The sequence below is a fragment of the Chrysochloris asiatica genome, unplaced genomic scaffold (assembly GCF_000296735.1).
Source record: "Chrysochloris asiatica unplaced genomic scaffold, ChrAsi1.0 scaffold00026, whole genome shotgun sequence".
Lineage (NCBI taxonomy): Eukaryota > Metazoa > Chordata > Mammalia > Afrosoricida > Chrysochloridae > Chrysochloris > Chrysochloris asiatica.
Genome location: NW_006408544.1, coordinates 7,668,870 through 7,692,801, shown reverse-complemented (window position 1 = coordinate 7,692,801; position 23,932 = coordinate 7,668,870). Strand labels below are relative to the sequence as shown.

The 23,932-nt window shown below is 39.5% G+C and overlaps 1 protein-coding gene across 1 annotated transcript in view; it reads right to left on the bottom strand.

Annotated features, from left to right (window-relative positions):
• Positions 1-9,195: 9,195 nt before the first annotated feature.
• Positions 9,196-23,932, bottom strand: part of NSUN4 (NOP2/Sun domain family, member 4) — a 45,961-nt gene continuing 31,224 nt past the window's right edge. Inside the window, exons 4-6 of the mRNA XM_006839719.1 lie at positions 18,749-18,909; positions 10,140-10,264; positions 9,196-9,558 (exon numbers count right to left, since the gene is read on the bottom strand). Of these exons, the coding sequence (XP_006839782.1) occupies positions 9,282-9,558; positions 10,140-10,264; positions 18,749-18,909 (563 nt within the window). The 3' untranslated portion in view covers positions 9,196-9,281. The remainder of the gene's footprint in view (positions 9,559-10,139; positions 10,265-18,748; positions 18,910-23,932) is intronic.

Genomic DNA, 23,932 nt, shown 5'->3' with positions numbered 1-23,932 from the left:
CAGATCTCCCTACTTGGTGAACCAAACTCCCATCGAGTCCGGTCCTCGACATAATGGCCCCTACATGGAGCAACTATGCTCATTTAAGAGTTATCTATATGGGTTCAAATTGACAATAGCACCTCAAAAGATTATAAAGGGACCTCAGGGGCAGTAAGTTTATGTTAATGGTAGAGAAATGACTCCAAAGGAGGGTGACAATGATTGTACAACGGGAAAAATGTAATCAATGTCACCAAAGTGTACATGTAGAAATTGTTGCTGTATGCTTTGTTGTGAAGATTCTCCAAAAAATTATAAAATAAATGTTTGATTAAAAAAAGACCATGGATCATAAAAGGAGATGCAAATAAATCCCTTGGGATACAATAGTGAATAATTGTTATCAAGACTGAATCTAAGGGCTGGAAATGTAAAGGTGGATGTTTTAGGGCAAAGAGAGGGGAGTGATTAACCTTACAGTCTAGGAACGGAGGTCCCTGGGACCATCAAAGGAGATGAGCAGAGAACGTAACTCTACCCAGAGAAGCAGTGATGGATGCCAGGGATGGAGGCAGAGGCGATGACGTGGGGAGATGGAGTGACTGGGGATTTGGATCTGTAGAGAGAGGGGCGGTGTGTGGACGACAGGGGGGCAGGCTTGCGGGGTATACCCTTTGGTTGATCGATGATGCATGGAAGGGATTGTAACCATGGCAAGGAAACGATATATGATGGGATCATTGTGAAGCTGATGTCCTCCCATGTAAACTATCACACAATTCACAATAAAGCATTAAAAAAACCCAAAACCTATCATCAATTATCTCAATGTTTCTGTGGATCAGGAACTGAGCATGTGTTATCTGCTTTAAAGTTGCTCACAGGCTACAATCAAGGTGTTTATTGGGGCCACCATCAGTTTAAGGCATGACTAGGGAAGGAGCCTCTTCCAAGCTCACTCATGTTGTTTTGGGCAGGATTCAGTTCCTTGAGGGTTGTTGAACTGAGGGCCACAGTTCCTCACTGGATGTTGACCAAAGATGGCCTTCAGTCTTTGCCTCACAGCTCTTTCCAGAGACAATAAAAAGAGCCCAAAGAGAATACCAATAAGATGGAAGTCACAGTCTTTTATAACTCAATCATGAAGTGATTTTTCCATCACTATTGCCATATTCTGTTGTTCTGTTCATTTGAAGCAAAACACTAGGTCTAGCCTACACTCAAGAGGAGTAGATTATACAAGGACATGAACACCAGGAGACAGGAGCCCTCTGGGAGCCATGTCAGTAGCTGCCTACCACAAAAAGTAAGATTTTGGCCATAACAAACAAGAACATATTTTGGTGCTGTGAGATAAAACACTAGACCCACAAGGTCAACAGTTCAAACTCACTAACAGCTCCTTGGTAACCCTATACAGGGTCGATATGAGTCAGAAACAACTCAACAGCACTTAACAACAACAACATGTATGTGTATACACATTAAAGCAAAATGTTTCACAAAATACTTACCCTTGGTGGTGGTGGTTATGTGCCGTGGAGTCAGTTCTGACTCATAGCGACCCTGTACAGAGTTTCTGAGGCTGTAAATCTTTACGGGAACAGAAAGCCTCATCTTTCTCCCATGGAAAAGCTGGTAGTTTCAAACTGCTGACCTTGTGATTCGCAGCCCGATTTGTAACCAGTATGCTACCAGAGCTCCTTGATACTTACCCTTACTACATGCTATATGCTAATATTTTCTATTCTATTCTCTTTCATTAAAAAGAAGTTAATGAAAGGCTAAATTAGTCAAGATAGGCTGTTACACTCAATAACAAACAACACACACTCTTAGTGACTTAACACAATTTTTACTCACTGAATTATACATGTAGAAATTGTTGAATTAGCATGAAAGCTTTGTTGGGCATACTGCCACACTTTTTTTTTTTTTCATTCTCACAGTATTGCTAATGCAGATCCCTAGGGTTCTTTGTTTATCAGTCACTTGGACACTCAGGGCAATGTAGGCTCCATCTCAGCATGTTCCCATGATCACTGTGGCAGAAGTGACATGGCAAATCTGATGATAGCTTTTAAAGCAATCATGGGGAAATGACAAATATGGTCTTCACTAACATTTCATTGGTAAAAGTGAATCACATGGAGAAGAGCAGAGAGTGGGACCCTACCCAGAGAAGCAGTGATTCCATAGATGGAGGCAGAGACGATGATGTGGAGAGATGGAGCATCTGGGGACTTTAGACCCAGAGAGGGAGAGGGGCTGTGTGCTGACGACCGGGGGTCAGGCTTGCAGGATATACCCTTTGGTTGGTTGATGATGCATGGAGGACATTGTAACCATGGCAATGAAACGATATAGGATAGGATGAATGTAAAAGTAATGTTCTCCTATGTAAACTATATACATAAAAAAAAAATAAGTGAATCATCATATAGTCATGACCACGGTAGATGGGGTGGGAAAGGCAACTTTGCCATGTGTCAAGGAGGAGTAGTAAGTAGATGTTTGTGAAAAGTCCTAAAGCCGACTATACTCACAAAGTTGATTTCATGACTATTAGAAGAATCGTGATTGTAAATCACAGTTCTAACAAAACTCATTTATAGGTTTCTTATGTTGACCTGAAATCTGGCTCACAACTGGCTCCTACTGGCCCCAGCTCTGTTCCTGGTGAGATTCAAAATACATTGCTCCCCACCTCCACCCCTTACCAGTCCTTTAAATGTTTGGGTTACAGCCTCTCTATTCCTTGTGTTTTCCCTTCTCCTGGCATAATATTCCCAATCCACATATCCTTCTTCCTATGATGGGATTTTGTTTTCTTTCCACACTGATCATCCTTCCTCAAGCTACCAGCTGTTTGTCAGGATAACTCCTATTGCCTCAAAATGTGGTATAAGCAGCTTGGAGCTCAGTGGTTCCAATTTACTCAGAGATAAAGGCTGATTAGCCCTAAGGAGAGAGCATCAACTTTCTGATGCATTTTGTGTTGAGTCAGTTATTTAATGTCTTCATTCAGTAAATAAATACCAATAATTATATTCCCAGTGGGCAGTCCATGGAAACTTTACATCATTTTTGTGCTTAGTGCTTAAAGCTCCTGCAACAGTTTCCCATTACTCTTGAGATAAAAATACCCTCTCCTTCACATGGCCAGCAAGGTCCTCTGCAGCTGGCTTCTGCCTGCTTCTCACCACCATCCCCTTCATTCTCTGTGGTTCAGCACACTGGATTCTATCATGTCCTGTAGTACTGTGCTTTTACATGCCTCAGGAGCTTCCTATGACCTATTCTCTCTGCTAGAGCACAAGCTACCACCACAATACCTCTCAAGTTCTCTAATCTTATTCTTCCTCATTCTCAGGTCTGTTTAAATGTCTTTTCCTTCCCCCAAGGTGGGGTAGGCCAAAAAACGCATAATGAGTACAGGCTATACTTAGGATGGATAAAGAATCTGTGAGAAAAGAAAGTAGTGCATGTTGGCAGAAGATGAAAGAGGACAGATAGGCTGGAAACAGGGAAGAATTTGGACTTGAACCTACAGTCAACACTGGTGAATGACACTGTCATGTTTGAGTTAACATATGTCAGATATTTAATGCTGTGTAACAATCCTGTCCTGAAACACAGTAACTTAAAACAATAACCAATTTATTTGCACATGATTCTGGAGTCAGTAATTTAGACTGGTTTTGTGTGGGGCCATTCACGCACCTTGGGTAATTTAACTGCTTAACTGAAGTTAGAAGATCTAAGATGGCATCCCACACATGTCTCTAGCAGATAGTAGGAGAATTACAGAATCATTCTGTATCTTGATGTGATGGTGGTTATACTATTATATGTTGTAGTTAAGTGCCATTGAGTCAGTTCTGACCCATAGCGACCCTGTATAGGGTTTCCAAAGAGCAGCTGGTGAGCTTAAACCACTGACCGTGCAGTTCAAACGACTTTGCAATCTGGTGCATTAACCCACAGAGCCATACCAGAACTCTAATACTATTATATGCAATTTTCAAAACTCATCAAACTGGGCATTCAAAATTGGTGAATTGACTCTGTAGGAAAAGCACTGGACTGCTATGCGGTTAAAACCCTCTAGTTGATCGGCAGGAGAAAGATGAGTTTTCCTGCTCCCAGAAAGATTTATAGCCTCAGAAACCCTATATAGGCTTGGGATTAATTGGAACCAACTGAACAACACTTAATAACAACAAAGTAACAACTTATTTTTAAAAGTTTTTTTTTTGTTTTGTTTTAAGAAAAGGCACTGTTGTCGTTTCTTAGTGCTGCTGTAACAGAAATATTACAAGTGGATGGCTTTAAAAAATTTATGTTCTCACAGTTAGAAGGCTAAAGGGAGCGTGGTGGTTCCACACGATAAGCGCTGGGCTGCAAACCACAAGGTCTATGGTTCAAGCCCACCAGCAGCTCTGAAGGAGAAAGATGAGGCTTTCTGCTCCTGCAAAGATTTAAAGCCTCGGAAACCCCATACAGGGTCACTATGAGTCAGAACTGACACAACGGCAGTTACCAACGACAAGAAGCCTAAAGTATGAATTCAGAAAAACAGTTCTAGTTCCTCTGTTAGCTCTGGAGGAAGGTCCTCGGTCTCTTGTAAGCTTCTGTTCATTGGTTCCTTGGAGATTTTCACGTGTTGGTCATGTGATCTATGTTCCCCTTTCCCCCACTCTATGTTTTCTTGTTTGCCTAATCTGTTCTTTTTATATTTCAAAAGTGATTGATTTAACAGAAAAATAATGTGCTCTGTGAACTTTCACCCAAATTATAATAAAAACCTCAACAACCCCAAAAAAGCTGACTGGTTTAAGACATACCCTACTTACTGATGAAGATCAAAGACCACAGCCTTCCGTATGGGTTGCACTTCAGTGTAAAGAAAACAAAAATCCTCACCACTGGACCAATAAATAACATCCATATAAATGGAAGTTGTCAAAGATTTCATTTTGCTTGGATCCACTCATGGAAGCATTGGTCAAGAAATCAAACGACATATTGTACTAGGCAAATCTGCTGCACAAGACAAATTTTTTTAAGTGTTAAAGAGCAAAGATGTCAGTTTGAGGACCAAAATGTGCCTTGATCCAAGCCATGGTATTTTCAGTAGCTCCATATGTACATGAAAGTTGGGCAGTGACTAAGGAAGACTGTAGAAAAATTCATGCATTTGAGTTATGGCATTGGAAAAATATTAAAGGTACCATGGACTGCCAGAACAACAAACAAATTGGTGTTGGGAAAAGTGCAATCAGAATGTCCCTTAGAAGTCAGGATGGCCAGACTTTGTTGCTCATATTTCAGACATATTGTCAGGAGGAACCAGACCCTGGAAAAGGACATCATGGTTGATAAAGTGGAGGGTCAGCGAAAAAGAGGGAGGCCCCCAACAAGGACTGACACAATGGCAGCAGCAAAGGGCTCAAGCATAGCAGCAGGTATCAGAATGACATAGGACTCAGTGTTGTTTCCTTCTGTTATACATAGGGTGGGTATGGGTTGGAATCAATACAATGGTAACTAACATATAACTACACTGATATGATCTCATTAACATAGCAAAGAATACCCTATCATCAAATGAAATTATGACCACAGGTATGTTGTTGTTGTTAAGTGTCATTCTGACTCAGCAATGCTGTATAGGGTTTCCAAGAAGCAGCTGGTGAGTTTGTACCAATATTAGAGTTAGCAGTCCAGTGCTTATCCTACAGCACTATACCAGGACTCCCAAGTATAAGGGTTAGGATTTAGAACACATATTTTTAAGGGACAATTCAATCTATAACAGATATCACTCTACATTTACTCTTTTGGAACTTACTTTTTTCACTTAATACTTTATTGCTACGATTCATCTATATTGTTATATGTAAGAACAGTTCATTTTATTGTGGGAATATTCCAGCTTATTCATCCACTTTCTTGCATTTTTGGTTGAGTCTTGGGCTTTGCTTTGTAAACAGGATTGCTTACAAACATTCTTGTACATCATGACTCCTGGAATACATGTATAGGTTTCTCTTGGATTTATTACTAGTGTTAGAATGACTAGGTTGTAGGGTAGGAGATGATCAAACTGTTTTTTAAAGTAGTTCTCTGCTTTCCTTATCTGAGTTTGTCTATCCCCAGTTAGACTTTGAGTCTAGGGCAGGCGATACTCTCCTCTTGATTACACCACTGCTTAACATTCTATAAAGGAGCTCTGGTGATGCTGTGGGTTAGGCACTGGACTGCCAATTGCAAGGTTGGTAGTTCAAACCTAACAGCCCCTCTGTGAAAGAAAGATGAGACTGTCTGCTCCCATAAAGATTTATAGCCTCAGAAACCCAATATAGGGTCTAGAGGATCATTATGAGTTAGAATTTACTTGATGGCAGTGGGTTTGGGTTTTTTGTAACATTCTTTTTTATTAATGTTTTATTGAAAATTATATGATAGTTTACTTGTGAGAACTTTAGTTTTACATTCATTCCATCGTATATCATCTCACTGCCATGGTTCCAATCCCCTCCATGCATCATCAACCACCCAAAGGGTATATCCCAGAAACCCGCCCCCTACACTTCCCCCTCCTCCCCCAAGTTTTCGGCCCACAGTCCCTTTCCCTCTCTGGGTCCAAAGTCCCCAGTCGCTTCATCATTCCACGTCATCATCTCTGCCTCCATCTCTGGCATCTGTTTCTCTGGGTAGGGTCCCGCTCTTGGCTCTTCTCCGTTGATGGTCCCAGAGGCCTCCGCTCCTATCCTGGAGAATTAATCACTCCCTTCCTTGTTACAAAACTTCTACTTTTGCATTTCCAACCCTCATAATCCATCCTGATAAGCATTATTCCCTACAGTATCATGAGTTACCCACCTGTATCTCCTTTCATCAGCTCCGCCCAGACAGATTGAATAGTACCTACTGGAGATTCTGTCTTCCGCCATGCTCCCTAGCACCAGGTTCCCTTTTGAAAGCTTGTAAGCCTTTGTAGTCCCCCCCTCCCCATTTGAGTATCCAATGTCCAAGCTGTCCTTCTCCATCCACTCTGTGTGTGTGTGTGTGTGTGTGTGTGTGTGTGTGAATGTTTCTTGCTGTGAGGATTTGTTCCTTCTTTTGAGTTGCTGCTCCATAGGTATAGGTCAAGTTCATCAGACTGTATCAGCTCACTCTTTTTTTTTTCCCCTCTTCTTTCCTCTCCTGGTTGAGCTCCGATCATCCAGTCATCCAGTCCAGGTCACATGGGTATCATCTGCAAGTGTGGTCGCTCCTGTGCATATGTCCTCTCTTCCCGTCAGCCGGTAGCTCCACTCTCCTCTCAAGTCCTCCGTGGCCACGCCACTGACTCTGGGCCCAAGAGTCCCCAGGTCTCTTCACACTGCTTGCCAACCAGGTCCCCAGCTGGGTCCACAGAAGTCCACTGAACATTGTAGGGCTTAGCTTACCGCTTCATTGCTGCTTTTACCCCACTTCCCCCCATCAGTGATGTGTGTGGTCACCAATAAGAGCGTGCATTTCCGTTGAGTCTTAGTCTTGGAAGGAGGTTTGCATGTAACATTCTTTTAAGGATCCCTGGTGGTGCTATGGTTTAGGTGTTGGGCTGCTAACCTCAAGGTCGGTGGTTCAAGTCCACTAGATGCTCCATGGTAGAAAGATGAGGTATCTGCTCCTGTAAAGATTTCTAATCTTAGTGGGTTTTAAAAATTCTATTAGCACAAACTGCACAGCCAGGAAATCAAAGACAAAAAAGTACAGACACCTCAGGCCTTCCCAGCCTCAGCAAATACTGAGCATAGAGTAAACTGGAGGCAGGAGCCACATGTCATGTACACAAGCTGGTTAAGTTCGTACTCAAGAGGACCACCAAGCTCCTTGGGGCTTCATCTTCCTAGCTTCATTTGACTTGAGTCAGGAATGTCTTCCAGAGTCTTTAGTTAAAATGCAAATCTCGAGAAAGGAGAAAACTTAACCTCACCTAAAGTACTTCTCAACTGACACCTCTAATACCCAAACAAGAAATGTATAAAGGGCAAAAGGAGTGGCAGAAAGAGGAAGAGAAGGGATAAGAGAGAGCCAGGGAACCTTCAAGTATTCTAAAATTATATACAAATGCCAGTTTTAAAAATAAAAACAGATTTTTTTTTTAAATAAAAAAAGGAACACCTGCAAGTGACCATAATATTTTTTAATGTCCCTGCCACTAAAGAATTACCCTTATTTGGCTAAAATTACAAAAACAATATAACTAATATACAGCCAGTAAATGATGTAATGTCCCTGAACACATACTGTATGAGGTGAGGTAAAAGCTCTCAGGTATTTGAGGGTGGACAAAGAACTGGCACTAGAGTGCAGCCACAGACCAGGAACCCAAAAAATATAAATGTGTATACATAACAAAACCAAACCAAAGACATTAGGAGATTCCAAGGTGTTCAGCAAGCAGGAGGATGGGATCTGTAATTCCAGAGAATGAGGAGGCCTGATTGTCTCCCACAATCTAACTGGTATATCTCCAGTAGCATCCTAAGTACTTGTTATACAGCAGGAGCTCAAAGAATACTTGCCAGATGAATAACATACAAAGCAGTAGGCAGTTAAGTGGCAGAAGCAGATTTCCCAGTCACATTTGGGCAGCAATGCTGGTGACAGAAGGAAGAATTGCTGGGATTACTCAACTCAGGAGGGCTTTCTCAATGTAAATAAGTAAACGGACTATTATACATTGGCTTAACATTTTTTAGTTACCTGTTCCTTAAATTAGATCATGGGCCATACAGAGAAACCAGGGAGGCTTACTTGGGCCTCTAGGCTGTTAACTGATCAGGTGGAACACAATAAGTTTAGCCTGAGATCTGTAACCCAGATGAGGTTCTTGCCTTCGGGCAACTAATCCTAGGAGTTAATGCTCAGTAGCAGCTGCTGGTACAAATGGAAGCAACAGTACTTGAAATGACACGAAACCTCCAATTATAGTACCAACTCTATGGAGCTTCAACAGTTTTACTAAATGCTTCTTCCCAAATTTCCAGTTTCATGTGTGGGCAAATTCATTGGTTCCTCTTCCTAAGTCCCCAATAGGGCAGAAACCTTTAACACAGATGTGGAGACAAGTAAAGATAGGGCATGAATGAGTTAGAAACCTGCTGACAGTCCACAACTAGAAAGCATGGCAAAAAACTCTCACTTCCCCTGTTGAAAAGGATGGAGTCAGGATCCAGAATACATTTCTGTCACTGGTTTCAGTTTCACTATTCCTACACCAGGGCCTTAGAGACAGGCTGATGCTACGTCAGCCTACGCAATTTGCAAAAGTACATAGGCCCAAAATTGGCCATAAGGTTTGGTATTACCAGCTCCCCAACCTGGCAGGAAGGGAAGAAAAAAAATGTGTCCATGAAGAGCTTTCGGAAGTGACTCAGGTCTTCAACCTGAACCTCAATGTTGTATTGATTGGCCAGGAGCTCAATGGTGCCTTGCACCACATAGTCGTTCTGTAAATGTGAGAGTGAACAGGAAGAATAGACAACGTAGCCTCCTGGTTTAGTGGCAAGGAGTCCAGCCCTGAAACCAGAGAGAAAGAGATGCAGTGACTAGTGAGTTTCTCAGCAGTGGAAGGGCAGACAGGGGAGTCTATATTGGGTGGATCGCTAGATGAGACAGCATCTGAAGCCCTTTCCACAATGACACTCCCTGAAAAGTCATCCTCAAGGCAGAAAACAACCCAACATTACTCCATAGGCTCTCCTCCAGGAGCTTTCTTGAAATGATTCCTGGGCTCTGACTCAAATTATGGATCAACTCCCAATGCTGCTTATGAACCGAGTTCTTACTCCAGTCCTATAGAGCCTTGGCCTCAGTAGTTATTTTCCAAACATATGCTATTCACTGGTACTGGGAGTAGCATAGAGTAAGACAGGGCAAGTGAACTCATGCAACCTGCCCTGCTATATATATATCCTATCAGACAGGGTTTTTAAATGCCAGGGAGAAACCATCTCACAATGTCTCCTTCAGGTAGATCCCTAGCCCAAAGACCCCCCTATGGCTGATGGTCTTGACAGAACTTCCAGCCCCCCAACCCCCAGATGATTTCTAGAACACTCTGGCACAAAGTTCTGAGTTTTTGCAAACCTATTACTCACGCAAGGAGCTGCACCTGCAGTAGAGGCAATATCTGCCTCTCCTTCTTCCTGGACCGTTGAAAGATGTTGTTCTCATCCTCATGAAGGGAGTGGCGGTCTGTAGTACAGGGTACATCCACCAGCACCTGCTCAGGGATGTTAAAGGGGAAAACATTAGAGCTCTCTTCTTAAGCTCAGGCTGTTTTAGGTCCCTGGTCTTGAAGGTTTTGTAGAGTGCAGCTTCTGCCTATCTCTTCATTACCAACTACCTAACAAGGCTTCTTATTTTAACCTGGAAGACAACTGTGAAATCATAAGTAGAAAAATAGTATATTTAGGTATATTCAAGGCTGGTCAAAAAACAAAAAACCTTAAATAATTAATTGATCTCTATCTAGAAAGAAGTCTTTAGTGTTTCAGGGTTCTTGTCCTTTGCTATTTTAATGAAGATATTCCATTTAAAGATGATACAATGACAGTAAGGTAGCTCAGTATATTGAATAACAGGATCAAGATCCAAAATGATCTTACATTGAAACAGTAAATCAGATCTAATATGAAAAAGTTTAAAAGGGAGAAATGTCATTAATTCATTTACTAAGAGCCTACTCTATGCTAGGCACTATGAACTATGAACAAACAAAAACCTGTAAAAAACAGTTCTATATTTACATTTCAAAAGAGTGAAATATGCTTAGTGAAACACATACTTTGATTAAATTATCACTGAGCCAAAGGTTCAATATTCTGGTGTATTCCTAGGCTACATGAATTTACACAGTGCATATAGAATAAGGGAAATAAAGATCAGTATGCACTCCGGGTTAGCCAGGTCAAATCTCAAGAACTGAAACAGGGCTGGTCTCCAAGTGAAAAAAGACATTAACTAAATAAAGATGCCCAAGGAAAAGCCATTGGAATATACTAGAAACCACATCCTAGAAGAAATGGGTATCTTTTGTTTCCAGCAATGTGGTGAACTAGATATCCTAAAAACCCTTGTAGTGTAAAATTATCTTATCTAAAAAGGCTGGATAAAATGTTTTTTTTAAATACTTTAAAATGCATAGCTCACAGAAAATCAGAAAAATCTTCAGAAGTCAAAGAAAAAAGGCAGTAGCACAAATCTAGGGAAGCATGTAGGAGTTGATGCCTATCCCAAGGAGATAGGAAACAGGGCCATAGACCAATTCAAGGTTAGGAATTAGAATGAAAACTCATAACAAAATAAAAATCCTCAAAGGGCTGCATGCTCAATCAAACAGTAAACAAGGAAAAAAAAAAAAAAATCAACCTGCATAAGATGAAAAAAGAACTTATCCATTTTTGGCTTAAACTCTGGGCAAAAAGTTTTCCCTGAGAATTTGTACCACCTATGTATGGAGTTCAATGTCATACCACCTGCATGATCCAGAAAATCCCATATTGAGTAATATAGTCTGAGGTTGATAGATGTGCCCACCACTGGCAGAAACAAATGCATATTACTTTTTTTTTTTTTTTTAAGTTTTTATTGCAAATTGAGTGAATATTTACAGGGCAGATCATCTGTTTTACATTCAGCAAATCATACATTTTGTTTCATTACAATGATTATAATCCCCTCCATGTACCATCAGTTAACAGTATTTCTCTCTACTCATTTTAGTTTTTTTTAAACAACACTCAGGCATATATAATAATTTACACCAGCAAAGGGTACATTCTGAAAGTCTACCATCTGGCCACCAGCTCTCAATCTCTCTCTTTCCATAAATCTAGAATCCTCAGCTGCTCCCTCTCTCCATGTTCCAATCTCTGCCTTCATTTGTGGTGCTGCTGCTTCAATGGATAAGGTCTCACATTCTGTTTGAATGCACATTACTTTCTGGGAGAATACACATCAATCCTCAAACTAGGACTCTTAGGTTCCAACTCATAGCAACCCCATGTACAATAGAACAAAACACTGTACGGTCCTGCACCATCTTCACAATCATTACACTGTTTGAACCCACTAATGCAACCACTGTGTCAATTCATCTCACTGAGGGTCTTCTTTTTCACTGAATCTCAACTTTACCAAGCACAATGTTCTTCTCCAAGGCCTGGTCCCTCCTGATAAATCCAAAGCATAGAGACAAACCCTTACCATATTCCTTTCTAAGGAGCATTCTGGCTATACCTCTTCCAAGACAGATTTATTTGTTCTTTGGGTAATCTATGGTATACTCACTATTCTTTACCAATATCAAAATTCAAATGTATCAACTCTTCTCCAGTCTTCCTTACTCATTGTCCAGCTTTCACACACATATGAAGTGATTAAAAATGCCATGGTTTAATATGTGAACATCAGTCTCTATGATGGTGAGACCAGAACTAGATGGTACCCGGCAACCACTACCAACTGCTCTGAAAAGGATCATATTAGAAGGTCCTGGATAGAGTGGCAGAAAATGTGGAACAAACTCAAATGATAAAAAGAAGACCGGGCTTACTGGTCAGAAAGAGACTGTAAGAACTTGAGACTATGGCCCTAGACCACCCTTCAGGTCTGGAAAGGAACTAACCCTTATGGTCCAATTTTCAGCCAAACAGTAAATAGTTATAGGGGGAACAACAACACTATTAAGGTATGCTCACCATGGAATGGTCAATTGTTCAAAATCAAAAGCGCAGCATTTACCCAAGACAGAGGTGAGAAGGGATGGGAAGGTGGGTGGAATGGAAACAGAAACCACAGGGAGGAAATGGGATAACTATTTTGCATGGAGGGGTTTGTGACCACTAAGATGAAACTAAGGGTGTGATTTGTTGAATATAAAACTCATGATCTTGTCTATAAATCTTCACTCAATTCACAACAAAAAGTTTTTTAAAAAACAAAATACTATGGCTTGAGTTAAGCACACTATAATCCTCAAAGTGACATTTTTGCTCTTTAATACTTTACAGAGGTCTTTTGCAGCACATTTGCCCAATGTATTACATTATTTGATGTCTTGAATGCTGCTGCCATGAGCACTGATTGTGGATCCAAGTAAAATTAAATCCTTAACAGCTTCAATCTTTTCTTCATTTATCATGCTGTTGCTTACTGGTCTAGTTACGACTAACTCAAACTGAACTCACCGTCATTGAGTCAATTCTGACTCATAGCAATCCCGTATAGTGTTTCCAAGGCTATAAATCTTTATGGAAGCAGAAAGCCTCCTCTTTCTTCCACAGGGCAGCTAGTGGGTTTGAACTGCCAACTTTGCAGTTAGCAGTTCAATGCTTATCCTACAGCGTCACACCAGGGTTCCTATGACTGATTAGGTATGATCAAAAGTTGACAATATATGAAATCAGATTTTTCTATTTCTAACAAAGGCAGAGGAGTCTTGGTGTGCCACTGTGGGATAAATCAGTAGACTGCAAGGTCTGTTTGAACCACAAGGTCAGTGGTTCAAATTCACCAGTCACTCCTTAGAAACCCTATACAGGATCGCTATGAGTTGGAATTGACTCAATGGCATTTAACAACAACAAAGATAAAGGCAGAATAGCTTGTTGCAGACCAACCCTCCTGCTGAGAACAACTAGAAATATGTGACAAAATATTTTTCTTAAATCTACTTGAGAGGGAGAGTAAATTACTAATTTGAAGGTTTATTGTTGTTGTAGTTAAGGATATTGAGTTGGTTCTGACTCATAGTGTACCTGGTATAGAGTTTCCAAGGAGCAGCTAGTGAGTTTGAACCAGTGATCTTGCAGTTAGCAACCCACAGCTTATGCTAAAATGCCACACCACATGTTAAATCTACAATAAGAGCGGCACTAGCAAAAAATGATGACAACAAAGGAAGACAACTAGGAGGAATATAAGAGTTTAAGGCAACAGAGGTAAACATTATTATATGCACAATTCTGCAATAACAATAATCTATGAGTGAATGCATAGACAGAAACACAAGCTGAGCAGGTGTGAGAAAGAGAAAGAGTCCACACCCAGAAATATAGATAGGCTTGACAGAGGATACTGCTACATATATAATGATGTATACGGCAATATACCCAAAAATATAGTACAGCACACAGGGTACAAAGTTATAAAAACTTCTTAGACATAATGAAACACCTTAAGGGATTGAATCACTGAGCCAGGGAGCTCAGGACAATAGTCTCAGGGGACACCCAAGGACAATTGGCATAACATAGTCCACAAAGACAATGTTCTATAGCCTACTAGGGTGAGTAGTAACTGGGATCTTCGAAGGTGCAATTATTGGTCCCTCCCCATCTGGAGCAAAGAAGAATGAGGAAAATTGAAGACACATGGAAACAGTAAGTTGGATTCATGAAATTTAATACCCTAGATGTAGAGGTAAGCTAGAAACAGAATAGCCCTCACAAAATTCAAATTTGAATCAGCTAATTTCTGATTGGACTCCTGATGTGGCACTGTAGGATCAGCACTGGACTGTGAACCACAAGGTCAGCAGTTCAAACCCACCAGCTGCTCCTCGGAAACACTATACAGGGTAGCTATGAGTCAGAACTGACTCACTGGCACTGAACAACAACAATTTCTGATTGAATTAAGACATGTCCTGATACTGACTGTGTCAAAAGCAAAATAAAATCCTTTGCAGGGAAGATCCAGAGCATCAGAATATCTTTACAATTTTCATATGCAATTTTCATATGCAATGGAGTCAGTTCCGACTCATAGTGACCCTGTACAGGTTTTCCCAGGCTGTAAAGTTTTACAGGAGCAGAAAGCCTCTTCTTTCTGCCGCGGAACAGCTGGTAGTTTAGAACTGCTGACTTTGAGGTTAGCAGCCCAATTCGTAACCACTACACTATCAGAGGTGGTATTCAATAAAAATATCAATTTACCAGGACATAAAATCAAATCATCAAAAACTAACAAGAAGGCACAACAGCCCGGAGGATGGCGGCAGCGGCGGCAGAGAACGGCCTCTCGCCGCACATGTTTGGAGGATTTAAATGCCCTGTATGCTCAAAATTTGTACCCTCAGATGAAACGGACTTGCATCTTGTGATGTGTTTAACGAAGCCAAGACTAACCTATAATGAGGATGTACTGAGTAAAGATGCTGGGGAATGTGCAATATGCCTGGAAGAGCTGCAGCACGGCTGCCTTGTCTATGCATATATCATAAAGGCTGCATAGATGAATGGTTTGAAGTAAATAGATCTTGCCCTGAGCACCCTTCAGATTAAGCATCAGATTCCTGTTTCATAGGTTTTCTTGTCTTTTCAAGATGCTTGAAAAACCTAGGGGATATGAGGAGCTATCTCTGGAAATACAAAAATGCAGTCATACTAAGCCAGAAAATCTGAGTTCTGTGAGACTCCAAAATACAGAGATGGACAATCATACAGGGGTGGGGAAAATCCTACTGAAAAGAGGCCATTTACCACAGAACTCTGTACCAAACATGCATATAAAGGACACACACAAGGGATCTTGACAATGCTGCACACCCCTCAGTAGTCATCTACATAGCTAATGCTGATGAACATTTTATACTCAGATGCCAAAGTTAACTGATTTAAAAGTTGATTTACTTTTTATTAAGTTCTCTGGAGCTGCACAATTCGCTGCGTTTTGATTTCTTAGTTTGGAGGTCTTTTAATTTTCCCTATTTTTTTTTTTCATTCATCTATTTGTAAATTAAAAACCACATAATTTGCTTTTTATAAATTAAAGTCTTAAATGTGAAACTACAAAGTGTAATCAAGCAGTAAAACATTCTGAATGCAGACCATAATCTCAAATTCTTGCATTTCCCCTCCAAGAATGGAAAATAGATGCTACATAGGAAAATGAAGTGTGTTCGTATTTTAAAGTTAATGGTATTTAGCACTGTCATAATGCAGTCCAAAGAGTAAATTAAGTTACATAACTGCATTTTAATTAACTAAATCTAGAATTAGCTACTCAATTGCAGTTTATTAAATACATTGTTTCCTCTTGAATAATAATAATAATAATAAGGCTCAATAGTTAATCAGCAGTGAATCATCTTGCAGCTATGCAACTTTTTGGACAAATACAAATGACAAATTTTAAGTGCTGCCAGCTACAATTGCTTTGTTTTAACGGGTATTTTTTTGTGTGTTCTTTTCATGTAATTATCCTAATGTGCTTTGCATCTCCAGGCAGTTTTCCACATTTGGGTAAAATATTTAGAAGGCTCTAAACTTAATAACTTATGAAAAAAGTAAAATAACATTTTCTGGAGTGGAACTTGGGATAATTTAAGGGACATTTTATATACTTTTAGAAAGCACAGTTTAACTGGGATGCCAGATTTATAGCAATTTGCATCTTTAATTTTCCAGATAATCTGGAGGTTAGCATTTAATAAATGATTTTTAAAGCAAATATGAAGATTTTGTTAATTTATAATTTATTAATGTGTTATTACTATAATTTAAAATGTTATTCTATAGTGACTCCTAAATTCAGCCTTGTGTAGAAAGAAATGTATTAAGAAAACTTATGTGAATAAATATTTCCGCAAAAAAAAAAAACCTAACAAGAAAAAATAGTGACTGAGGCAAGATGGTAAGAACTAGATAGGTTAGTTAAGTCTGATAAGACAGAGACAAGAGCTTCAAATTTTTAGAAGTATATATTTTAAATAAATATTTTTAGAGTATGTCAATTAAAAGATAATATAAATGACTTAAACATATTTAAAAACTTTCAACATCATTCATTATTATTGTTGTTGTTGTTAAATGCCATCAAGTCTGTTCTGACTCATAGCGACCCTGTAGAGGGCTTCCAAGGAGCGACTGGTGAGCTTGAACCAACAACCTTGCTATTCAAACTGACTTAGCAGTCTAACGCATTAACCCACAGCGCCACACCAGGATTTATTATAAGAGAATGTAAATTAGATCCTAACATGGCAAAAAATCAAAAAGTTTGATACCAGTGTTCACAGGTTGTAGGAAAATGGTACTCTTACTCATCACCAATAGGAATGAAACTAAGACTCTGCAGAATATGATTTAACAATCTCTATCAAAATCTGAAGTGTACATAAACTGTTATCTAGCAATTATACTCAAAGGACTTTGTTCTAAAAACATATCTACAATTGTGGGAAATTACATTAGTTCAAGGATAACCACTGAATCATTATATGGCCCATCCATATAATGGAATACTTTGGAGCTGTTTAAGAGAATGAAGCAACTCTACAGTTATTAAAAAGCTTGAACCCAGGATATATTATGAAATTTTAAAAATACAAAGTTCAGAAGACTATGTACAATATACTACCATTTCTATTTTTGAAAAATATATACACATTTATATTTGTACATACAAAGAGTATTATCTCAAAAGATACACAAGTGCTAGCTGTAAAGATGGAAGTAGGTGGCTGGGAGACAGGATAAGAGGAAAAACTTACTTTTTATGATTATATCCTTTTGTTCCTTCTGGCTTTTATAACATGTATTAATATTCAACAGTAAATATACTAAGCTTATTGAAACGTTATCTTCATAAGGGTCTCTGAGCAACCAAGTGACTTGGGAAATAAAATAAGCCTAATAACCTTTTCTTTTCCACTGTATCAATGCCTTAGGCTTCATTCTCTAGAGAAGCTAAACCAGTGAAACATGTGTACATAACGCGCACTGGTGGTACAGTGTATTACAATTGGTCAGCAATTCGAACCAACCAGCTGCTCTGTGAAAGACAAGCAAAGACTTTCTGCTCTTGTATACATAAGTTTTATAGCTTTGGAAACCCTATATTGTTGGTTGTGTGCCATAGAATTGGTTCTGACTTATAGAAACCCTGTCTAGGGTTTCTGAGGCTATAAATCTTTACAAGAGCAGAAAGCCTCATCTTGCTCACTACTAGCTTTGAACTGCTAACCTCAAGGTTACGAGCCCAGCTCGTAATCCACTACACTTTCAGCGCTCCTTAGAGATCCTAGCTCGCTTTCAAGGCTCCTTAGAGACCCTATACAGGGTCATTATAAGTTGGAATTGACTTGATGGCAGTAGGTGCATATACATAGAGACAGAGATGTAGCTCAAGGAAATGGATCATGCAGTTTATAGGCTGAAAGTTCCAAGTCTGTGAGTCAGGCTGAAGGATAAAGACTTCTCCTGACTCACTTAGCTGCAAGGCTGACAAATCCCAAGAACCAGAGGTCAGATAATGATGAACCAGATGCAAGATCCAGAGCAAGCAAGAGAGGTTTGACAGAACATGCATATAGATATTAGGTGTAGACCATACCCCTAAGGAAACTGCTCTTAAAACTGATTGGCTGATCACATCAGATCACAACATAAAGAATGATTACATCATTACATAACTGCCAGGCCACTAAGAATCACAGGCCAGCAAAGTTGACACACAAACTTAACCATCACCATTAGGTTCAAACTCTTTGTTGCTTACTCATTACTAATTAGTCTCTAATGAAGACAGCACAACTAAGCTGAATGAGTAAATCTGCAGATGGCCATTTTCACCCAAAGGTAGTTAACCACGTCCAGGCACAATGCTATATAGTCAAATACCGAAGCTGGGATCCAACTCTCAGGGTCTGGGGTCAGGAAGAAGAGACCAGATTTGATGCTCCAGGTCAAAAATCACTTACCCGGTCATAGGTGTCCCCTTCCAGTTCTCCCCACTTTCTGCCATCCCATGAGGTAACTCGAACTTGATTCCCATCCCTAATATCTTCAGGAACATAGCTGTGAAGAATCTTCTGTAATCTGCTTGTTCGGGAAGTGGAAAGATCATTGGCAGCAAGATTGCCTGTGGGAACAAAGAAACTTCAGAGGCCATGAATGAACAACCAATAGTCCATCAACAGCACGGATCAACTCCCAGGTAGAACCAATCAATGTGAATGCTAGGATTAGGGCCACAGCAGAAGGGAGACATTTATTATGCATGTGGTAAAGTGGTTAGAAACTATGGTCTTGGTGATAGAAATAATGCTGGAGATTGCATGATGGAATTTTGCAAGACCAATTATTTCTTTAGTATAAATACCTTACCTTTCTTAAACCACATAAAAGTTGACTATACACATGGACCTCACCAGATGGAATACACAGAAATCAAATTGACTACATCTGTGGAAAGAGATGGTGAAAAAGCTCCATATCATCAGCCAAAAGAAGGTCAAGGGCAGATGGTCTGTGGAACAGACCATCAATTGCTCATATGCAAGTTTAGGTTGAAGCTGAAGGAAATTAAAACAAGTCCACGAGAGACAAAATATGACCTTGAACATATCCCACCTGAATTTAGAGACCATTTCAAGAACGAATTTTATGCATTAGACACTAATAATCAGAGACCAGAGGAGTTGTGGGATAACATCAAGAACATCATATAGGAAGAAAGCACAATGTCATTAAGAAAGAAGGAAAAGACTAAAATGGATGTCAGGAAGACTCTGAACCTTGCTCTCCAGTGTTGAGATGCTAAAGCAAACAGAAGTGAGGAAGCAAAAGAATTGAACAGACAATTTCAAAGGTCAGCTTGAGAAGACAAAGTCAAATAATATGACAAAATGTGCAAAGACCTGGAGTTAGAAAACCAAAATGGAAGAACATACTCAGCATTTCTCAAGCTGAGGGAACTGAAGAAAAAATTCAATGCTCAAACTAAGGGATTTCATGGCAAAATATTGAATGATGCAGAAAGCATCAAAAGAAAATGGATGGAATATAGAGAGTCACTGTACCAAAAATAAATGGCCAATGTTTAACCACGTAAAGAGGCAACATATGATAAAAAAAAAAAAAAAAAAAAAAAAGCCAATTATCCTGAAGGAAGAAGTCCAAGGTACACTGAAGGCATTGGCAAAGAACGAGGCTCCATGAATTGATGGAATACAAATTTAAATCTTTCAACATACTGAGGTAGTACTGGAGGCACTTACTCATCTACGCCAAGAAATCTAGAAGACAGCTAACTAGCCTACTGATTGGAAGCGATCCATATCTGTGACCCAATAGAATGTGACATTCATTGGACAATATCATTAATATTGCATGCAAGTAAAATTTTGCTGAAGTTTATTAAAAGACAGTTGCAGCAACACATTTGACAGGGAGTTCCTGCTGACTTCAGACAGGGACATGGAACAAGGGATATTATTGCTGACATAAGACAGATCTTGGCTGAAAGCAGAGAATACCAGAAAGATGTTACCTGTGCTTTACTGATTATGTAAACGTTTGATTGATCATAACAAGCTATGGACAGCATTGCGAAGAATGAGTATTCCGGAACACTTAATTGTGCTTATGAGGAACCTGTATGCATTCCAAAGGGGCACGGATTGGTTTAAATTAGGAAAAGTGTGTGCCGGGGTTGTATTCTTCTTCTTTTTTTTTTTTTTTAAGGTTTTTATTGTGGATTAAGTGAAAGTTTACAGGGCAGATCATCAGTTTTACATTCATCAAATCACACATCTTGTTTCATTACAATGATTATAATCCCCTCCATGTACCATCACTTAACAGTATTTCTCTCTATTCACTTTAGCTCTTCTTTTTAAAAAAAAAAACTCAGAAAGGGGGGGGGGGTTGAGATTGAGCTGATTCAATCTGATGAACTTGACCTATATCTACGAATGCAGTGACTCAAAAGAGGCAACAAATCCTTACAGCAAGAAACATTCCCACCCCCTCCACACACAGAGTACACAAAGATGGGCAACTTGGACATTGGATACCCAAATGGGGAGAGGGGGACTACAAAGGCAAGAATTGACTGGCTTACAAGCTTTCAAGAGGGAACCTAAAGCTAGGGGGCATGGAGGAAGGCAGAATCACCAGTGAGTACCATCCAATCTGTCTAGGTGGAGCTGATGAAATTAAATACAGATGGGTTACTCGCGATACTGTAGTGAATAATGGTTATCAAGACAGATTGTGAGGGTTGGAAATGCAAAGGTAGACGTTTTGTAGCAAGGAAGGGAGTGATTATTTCTCCAGTCTAGGAGCGCAGGTCTCTGGGACCATCAACGGAGAAGAGCTGAAAGCGGGACCCTACCCAGAGAAGCAGGGATGCCTGAGATGGAGACAGAGACGATGACTTGGAGTGATGAAGCGGCTGGGTGGGAAGATGATGCATGGAGGGGATTGGAACCATGGCAATGAAATGATATACGATGGCATGAATGTAAAACTAAAGTTCTCTCTTGTAAACTATCATATAATTCACAATAAAACATTTATAAAAACAACAACACCACTCAGGCATACATAATAATTTACACTATCAAAGAGCACATTCTGCAAGTCGGCCTCCTAGCCACTAGCTCTTAGTCCCTCTCTTCCCATGAATATAGAGTTCTCAGCTGCTCCCCTTCTCCATGTCCACATCTCTGCCTCCATCTCTGGCGCTGCTGCTTCTCTGGATAAGGTCTCGCATTCTGCTTGTGCTCTTCTCCCTTTATGGTCCTAGGATCCTGTTTCTGGACTGTAAGATTAACTACTCCCCTGTTTTTGTTACAAAACTTCTACCTTTACATCCTGAGAGAGGTTGACCAGATCTGTGAAGCTCAAGATGAAGCTTCTTTCCAAATAGATATACGATTTCTGTCCCTTCTTTAAATGGCAGCTGACTTAATGATATCTGGGGTTCTTGTTGAACTGATAGATGGAGATGCTTCTTATATTTCCCTGAAATGGGTAACTGCTATTTCAGACAAGGTCTCTGAAAAACGTGGAGACAAACGGGTGTTTGCGCTTTCTGTCCTTGGCCTGCAGAACTCAGGAAAGTCTGCTCTACTGAATGCAATGTTTGCACTGCAGTTCAGTTTCAGTGATAGGAGGTATACCTGTGGGGCCTCCATGCAATCCTGAAGGTGAAGAAATGCTCAGGGAACAGTTAGGTTTTGGTTTTCTCCTTGTTGTGGACACAGGACTTCAGGGCTCACAGATCATCAACAAATCACAGAATGAAGAAAATGAGTTGGCGACTTTTGTCATTGGACTTGGAAACCTAACTCTAGTCAATATTTTTGGGAAGGATCTATCAGAAATACAAAATATTTTGCAAATAGCGGTCCATGTCTTTCTCAGAATGAAACAACTGAATATCTCACCAAGATGCTTGTTTGTTCATTAGAACATGGAAGAAATTGTAGATACAGATCAGAAAAGGGAAAGGCAACAGTGGCTACAAGAGAGATTAGATAAAATTGCTGTTACTGCAGACAAACATGAACAGCGCTCAGATGTATCCCACTTCAGTGATGTCATTAAGTTTGATTTCAGGACCTACATCTATTACTAACCTAACGTTTGGAAGGTTATCCCCCAATGGCCCCTCCCAATCCCAGCTACAGCACTATGTATAAGAACTGAAAAACAGGATTATTTTGAAGATAACACAGTTTAAAGTCCAGATATGGGATTTGTGGAAGGACTTAGTGAATGAGAACTTCATTTTCAGCTTCAAAAACACCAAGGAAGTCATTGCTATGAATAAACTTGAGTTTATGTACAACAGCTGGACCTGGACACTGAGAAGTCATATACTGGACTTGCAGAACCAACTAACCAAGCAAATGCAGAATGGAGAAGCTGAAGACCTCAAGAAACGCTCAACTGAGAATCAAGTTACAGAAAAACATGAAGTCATTATGCAAAAATTTGAGAAGTATTCTTGAGAAAATAGAGACAGATATATTTGCTCAGTGGAAAGGGAGGTTTGAAAACGGTTTAAAGAATCTTAAAGAGGAGCTTATAGTAGAAATCATGAAAAATCGTGAGAATCTAATTTGTGGAAAGAAAACATAAGACCAATTGAAAGACAAAAAATTAAGATTTGAACAAAAGTTATTCAAGAAAATCAGAGGTCTGACTGTGCCCTCCAATGGGAAAGAATTACATGATAAGGAACTAAGACAGATGTTCAACAAGACCTGGTCAGAGAATGTCTCTATTCTCTTGTCCCCTACACTCCCTGCTGAGGAATCTGATATTGACACTGAGCTAGAGAACATTCTTCTGGAACATATTAAGCATCAGCCCAATATCGTAAACAAAATTTGGCACCATGATAGAAATAAAGCATTTTCTATTAGTTATTCTAAACATGTTATCAACTCTCCAAAATTTCAAGTATATGAATCTGTGGAAGATTTTGAAAAAGATCTCATAAACAAGACCACAGCTCAAATTATGAGAATGGTTAAAGAAATCATTCATACACGAGAATAACAGAATGAGGGTTATCGCTCTAGTTACTTTCATGAAATCCTGAAAATAATCCATACGGAGGCAGAGGTTGCATCTTGAGGAGCCAAATTCACACTGACAAACAGACATGAACTAGAACTAGCACTACAAATATTCCAAGAGACAGCAAATAGTTTTAAAAAGATGTTCATGGCATTTAAGAGAACAAATACCCCTGACCTGTACCTAGACAGCAAAAAAGAGGAAAAGTTTACTAATTTTAAGTTGTCCTACAAAAATTGCCAGAACACTGATTAATTTCCTTATATAAAGGATTTCTGCCACCTAATGGATTAGATATATTCTCAAAAAGCTTGTCAACCCTCTCCTGACTTTTGCATTGGATGTAGGACTGACTTCTGTTTTTGTAACACAGACAATTATACCAATCAATTAAAGACAATTATTTGGGTTTACTGTTAGGTACAATTAGTATATAATTCTATAAGTAATCTTCAAAGTAGAATTGTTGTTTTTTTAATGTTTTATTGTGAATTATGTGATAGTTTACATGGGAGAACATTAGTTTTACATTCATCCTATCTTATATCATTTCATTGTCATGGTTACAA